General features: G+C 51.4%; 1 protein-coding gene across 1 annotated transcript; it reads left to right on the top strand.

Annotated features, from left to right (window-relative positions):
* Nucleotides 1-1496: 1496 nt before the first annotated feature.
* june (JunE proto-oncogene, AP-1 transcription factor subunit) lies at nt 1497-4663 on the top strand. The gene has a single exon (NM_001431134.1). The coding sequence runs from the start codon at nt 1597-1599 to the stop codon at nt 2578-2580; it is 984 nt and encodes a 327-aa protein (NP_001418063.1). The 5' UTR covers nt 1497-1596; the 3' UTR covers nt 2581-4663.
* The last annotated feature ends 1501 nt before the right edge of the window (nt 4664-6164 follow it).

The raw sequence follows: 6164 nt of genomic DNA, 5'->3' as shown, positions 1-6164 counted from the left end.
CACACACACACACACACACACACACACACTGCTGAAGATGAGGAAGATGATCAGAGTTAATCAGCAGAACAGATGCACTGTCAGACAGAGACAGAGGGGAGGGTACGATGATCTGCTGACCTTCATACAGAGACACAAACCATTTTAGGCACACATACACACACACACACCCTGAGCAGTGGTCATCATTAGCATGTGTGTGTGTGTGTGTGTGTGTGTGTTCACTCTCCGCCCGCAGTGCTTCACCTTTGCAGATGTTTACTGATGCGGATGGAGGAAGGTGCTGCATAAACAGGTCAGGTCTCATTCCCCTGGCTGCTACACACACACACACAGACTGACCTGCGAGCAAGGTGTGCACTAATGTGTGGAGGTCATGCGGGACAGCAGAGCAGAGCCTGTGCCTGTTTGTGTCTCACTCATAGAGGAGTGTGTGTGTGTGTGTGTGTGTGTGTGTGTGTGTGTGTGTGTGTGAGCAGGACCGGCTGGCTGTCAGAGTATGTAAAAGAGTGTATATTGATGAATGAAAATAAGATTAGACGAGAATATGCAGCAGAAAATGGAGAATCACACACACACACATACACACACACACACACACACACACACACATATACACACACACACACACACACACACAGCGCGCGCGCTCTCGGTGTTTCATCGTCAGCTTTTACCGGGGATGTGAGCGGCTGGAGCTGCTCCATCTCCGTCAGTCGCGGATGGCATTTTGGCATCTGACATTTAACAAACTTAAACGCAGCATTTACCTCTGAGCGACACCGAATCAGCGCATATTGCGGAGTCACGTGGCGCGGTGCCGGAGCGGCGGCCAATAACGCGACGCGGGAGGAGGCGCGTCCGCCTGTCATGCTGCTTTCAGGAACTGGAGGAGCAGAAGGGCGTGTGTGTGTGTGTGTGTTATTAATAATCAGCCGAGCAGAAAGTCCCACAGTCGGCGGACAGCGAGCAGAGCAGCACCGGAGAGACGCGGGTATTGGCGGAGCGCGCGGCCACAGATCTGACTAACCGGAGCTCTGACGAGGAGGAGTGTTACTGCGCGATCCGCCGACACACACACGGTAAGTGACGCGTTTATCGGTGTGTGTCCGCCTCGGGGTTTGACGGGGGATTTTCAGCATGTGTGAGCTGTGAGTGTGTGGATCTCTGTGTGTGTGTATGTGTGTGTGTGTGTGTGTTTGTGAGATAGAGAGAGAGAGCTGTGTGTGTGTGTTTGGAGGACCAGGCTTCATTAACCGTAGCGAGGCTTCCTGGTTTGTCATGTAATGATCATTTACAGCAGTGTGGTGTTTGTGTAACACGACAGATGTGTGTTGCTCTATTACCTCACTCTCTCTCTCTCTCTCTCTCTCTCTCTCTCTCTCTCACACACACACACACACACACATACACACACACACACACCGCTGCTGCTTCTCCATCCAGCAACTTTAGTCACAGTAGTTGACGCTGCTCGTCTGTTTCTCCTGTCTGTAGGGTTAATCTGAGGATCTTCTTCTGCCAGTGGAGCGGATGGCAGTGAACCCACAGCGCGGGTAATTCAGCGTATTATGAGGATTCTGCCTTTCGGTTTCAATGACGGGTAAGATGGAAACGCCCTTCTACCACGATGAAAGCGTTCCAAACTTTGGGCAGGTTCCAGAGTATGATCGATACCAGAGCCACAAGATGATGAAGAAGAGCAGCGCGGGGCACAGTTTCCCGGGCGGAGGCGGTGCGGGTCTGAAGCTGCTGCAGGGGCCGGCGGGCAGCGGTGTGGGGGGCAGCAGCGGTGTGGGCATGAGCTCCAGCACCGGATCCCTCATGCCCACAGCAGACATCAACCTGCTGAAGCTGTCCTCGCCTGATCTGGAGCACCTGATCATCCAGTCCAACCAGGGGCTGGTCACTACGAGTCCGGCTCCCGGCGGATCCGCCAACCCTTTCCTCTACCGCAACCAGGCCACCAACGAGCAGGAGGGTTTCGCGGACGGGTTCGTCAAGGCTCTGGCCGACCTGCACAAGCAGAACCAGCTATTGGCGCCGCCCTCGCCTACGCCCGCACCCCTGCAGAGCTCATACCAGCGCAGCCTGATGCCTAGCGCGGACATGCCCATATACACCACTCTGAGCAGCTACACCCCATCCCCGTATCCCGCCGGGCAGCTGTACCCGCACACCTCCGCCCACGCCACAGGGCTCCACCCTCAGAGCCGCGGGCCAGACGCACCACAGACGGTGCCCGAGGTGCCGCACCCCCCTGGGGACCCCTGCAGCTCTCCACCAGCACTCTCACCTATTGACCTAGAGACGCAGGAGCGCATCAAGGCGGAGCGTAAGAAGCTGCGGAACCGCATCGCCGCATCCAAGTGCCGCAAGCGCAAACTGGAGCGCATCTCTCGGCTGGAGGAGAAGGTGAAGGTGCTGAAGACGCAGAACTCCGACCTGGCCTCCACCGCCGGCATCCTGAGGGAGCAGGTGGCGCAGCTCAAGCAGAAGGTGATGAACCACGTCACCAGCGGGTGCCAGATCTCCGTCAGCTCCGCCAGCATGGGCAAGGGTGGAGACAGCGGCTGCTGAGGAGTGGAGTCTCTACCCAGACCTGGAGCTCTCTCTCTCTCTCTCTCTCTCTCTGGGAGGAGGAACACCTCCATCACCATCACCTGTTGATTACCTATACATCACCTCCATCATCTGTGCTCCTTAAAACTTGCACATGCGGAGTGTGTACACACACACACACACACACACGCACACACACACACACACACACACACACTCTCTGCAGCTGGAGGATTATAAAGGGAACCAGACTCAATGCACTTGGATTTTACTCTTTGTTTCGGCGCTGAGGAGGAGGAGGACTTCTGCACGCTCCGCACAGGGCATCTTACTGTTCCCTTCAAGAGGAGGCAGACGAGAGCTGTGTTTCCCAGAGACTGCGTTTATTTCCCGCTGGATGATCTTTATATGTTGTCGGGGTCTGTGTTCGTGTTTGTGTTGATCGTGCACTATTATGCAAAGGTTTTCCAAAGCAGCTCCTGCAGATGTGGACCAGAACAATCCCTTTACGGAGACGCTTCTGCGCTGGGCTCAGTCCCTCACTATCAGCACCACCGCGGATCGTTTGTGTGTGTGTGTGTGTGTGTGTGTGTGTGTGTGTGTGTGTGTGTCGGCTGGTTTGATATTGTGCAATTTGTGATTATGAGAAAAATATTTGATACAAACCGAGACTTCTCCAGGAGAAATACAGGACTGTTCGGTGTGAAGCGTCACACACACACGGCGGCGGCGGAGGAGGAGGAGGACGGTTCTGTGCGACGCTTTAACTGAAACCTTCTGGATTTGGGAAACTCCTGAGCATTCCGAGACCTTTTGCACTGTAATCTCCCAGCGGAGATGCCTCTGAATAGCGGTGCGCTCTCGCCATGATCCGATGAGGATGGGTTAACCCGGGTGATGGTGTGGGGAAGCTGCAGACAGGATTGAGCACAAGAGTTAAACCTGAAACCAGAACTAAAGGGCTTTGATCAATGGTACTTTACATTCTTTTGCCTGTTTTATTTTTTGTATCGATTATTAAGCAGTTTTATTTATACAGAATTTGTATTTATGTTGTTAGAGAGGAGAGGAAGGGTACTGTCGAATACTAGTGTCTCGCAGACACGCTACCTTCTGGAAACTACACGACTGCACGGCAGCCAGAAACATTAATGATGTGTAATATTGATCCTCCGCGTACAGCAGGACGGCCTGGACTATAACTACAGCTCTGTGTTCAGCAGACACACAGGAATAAACCAGAGAGCAGACTAATAATGATCGCAGTGTGTGTGTGTGTGTGTGTGTGTGTGTGTGTGTGTGTTGGAGAATCCTGCAGTCCTGTCAGCGTCGCTACACACAGTGCTGTTCGATATCTTTCTTACAGAAGATGACTTTATTTATATACGGTGTGATGTCCGTCTGCAGATGATCAGTAGAGGATGAACCGGCTGGAGAGTTGTCAATAACCCTGTGCAACAAGAGGATATTTATTTTTTGACACTTGAATAAGGTTTTTGATGTCATGAACATATTGTATTTTTGTACACAATTGTTTCAGACGTTTTGTGTGTGTGTGTGTGTGTACAGTACCTACTGTATTGCTCTTGATCATTCCCGATAGGTTATTTATTGAAGTGCTTGGACTGAGCAGTGTGCTGGTGTTTTCTTTAGCGTGTCCGTGTTGTTGGTGTGTGCGCTCATTCGTCCTCCTTGTGCTGCAGTTTTGGCTTCGAGTGAAGGTGGCTCCTGGGTTTGTTGTGTATCGTGCGCTCCTCTTCTTCGCTCTGTGTTCGGCTTTACTTATTTCTTTAGTCATATGAACATGTACTGAGAGTTTACATTGTGTGTACAGGACGACTCCGAGTGCTCAGTTCAATCAGACTCACACTAGTGTGAGGTTTACGTGTCGCCGTATATCGATGTGTATCGGTGTCAGATGCTGACGGCAGTTCGGGAGCCTCGTTTACTGTTTATTTCTGAAGGACGTGTCGGACGTGTGACTGCGGGGCGGCTGGCCTCGCGCTGTACCAGCTGGTGTATTTGCTCTACATAATAACACAGTCTTCAAATGCTGTTCATTGTTTTCTTTTTTATCAACAATAAAGAGTAGGTTTCTGAATGCGCCTGTCTGGTTCATGACACAACTCCTCCATACCGTAAATCAGAGCATCAGTATTGGATATTTACATCTGTGAGCGCGAACTGACATCACTCCAGGGGGAAACTAAACGACCCAAATCTAACACTGATCTATGCTCACTGGGGAAGCAGAACAGAATGGGTTTCCCAGCATCTGAGAAATGACTGTATTACTGTATATCACACACACACACACACGGCTCATGAAGACTTCAGTCATCCACGTCTGAGGCCTTTCCCATAAAGACCCACAACACTTCCAGTAAAGCAGCAGGAACGGCTGTCTGGGTCATTGTGAAAGTAAAAGTTGGAGGGGAATCTCTGTATACACACACACACACACACACACACACACACTCAAGCAAAGCTGAAAACCCAATGACACACACTCAGTCTCAGAGCTGCTGGCCAATGGGAACGTCCCTAACCTCTAACCGTAAACTTATATCAGTGTTTAGTGTTCATCAAGAGTGCTCAGTCATTTCTAACATCCCTGCTGTGTTTAGTGAAGAGCTGAGCGGTGGTCGAACAGGCGGATGATCAGCAGTGCATTACATCTGTTCCTCTATTATATGTACTGTATCCACTACACTGTTGTATCAGTGTGTGTGTGTGGGAGGGGAAGAGCTCTGTTCGTGTACTCAGACACACACTATTGAACTCCTCGTTCGACAGCACTCTCAGAAGATAACCTGAGCAGCCTCTAGATGTGATTTATATCGTCGTGTATCTGCTGAGGGAAGCGATGTCTTCAGGCTGCTGAATTCGCGCGGTTTCGGGAATGACTAACTCTCCACTTCCGCCCACCGCGGCACGAAAAACCAGCTGGGGTCACACACTTCCGGCCAGCGCTTCATACCCCAGTGAGAGCTCTCTGTATCGCGACACACACACACACACACACACACACACACACACACACACACACACACACACACACACACACACACACACACACACACACACACACACAGAGCGCAGTTTACTGACAGTACAGAACTCTCCACAGGTGTTTAACGCTCTCTGCTGCAGCGCTGCTGTTCTGAACTATCATATCAGGAGCGCGTCTGCGCAGGCGGGAGTGACGTCAGCGGGCGCGTGTGTTCGGCAGAGCAGGGTGTGGAGCAGTCCAGGGCGGATTCTCCGACACTCTGACCAGTCATTATTACTGGAAGACAGAGAGAGAGAGAGAGACGCTATTTAAAGGCACAGCTCACCCACACATAAACAGCCGTCATCATCCACGAGCTTCTGTATTCTGATGAACACTGCTGGACACCGCTGACTTCAGCATGTGTGTTTCCTACTGTGGTGCTCAATGCCTACAGGTGTCCAGCATTCTTCAAAGTATCTTCATCTGTGTTGAAGAGAAGAAAGAAACTCATAAAGGTTTACTAGAGGGAGAGAGAGTAATGCTGGCTGAACTGGCTGAGCTATACAGGTGTAAAGCAGAGCTCTTCTGTGTGTGTGTGTGTGTGTGT

This window comes from Danio rerio, chromosome 5, assembly GCF_049306965.1.
Source record: "Danio rerio strain Tuebingen ecotype United States chromosome 5, GRCz12tu, whole genome shotgun sequence".
NCBI lineage: Eukaryota > Metazoa > Chordata > Actinopteri > Cypriniformes > Danionidae > Danio > Danio rerio.
The sequence above is the reverse complement of the archived record's forward strand: the minus strand, read 5'-3'. Positions and strand labels throughout refer to the sequence as shown.

Bases quoted from the DNA above. Each gene is read 5' to 3' on its own strand.
- june (NM_001431134.1), top strand. From the start codon at position 1,597: ATGACGGGTAAGATGGAAACGCCCTTCTACCACGATGAAAGCGTTCCA.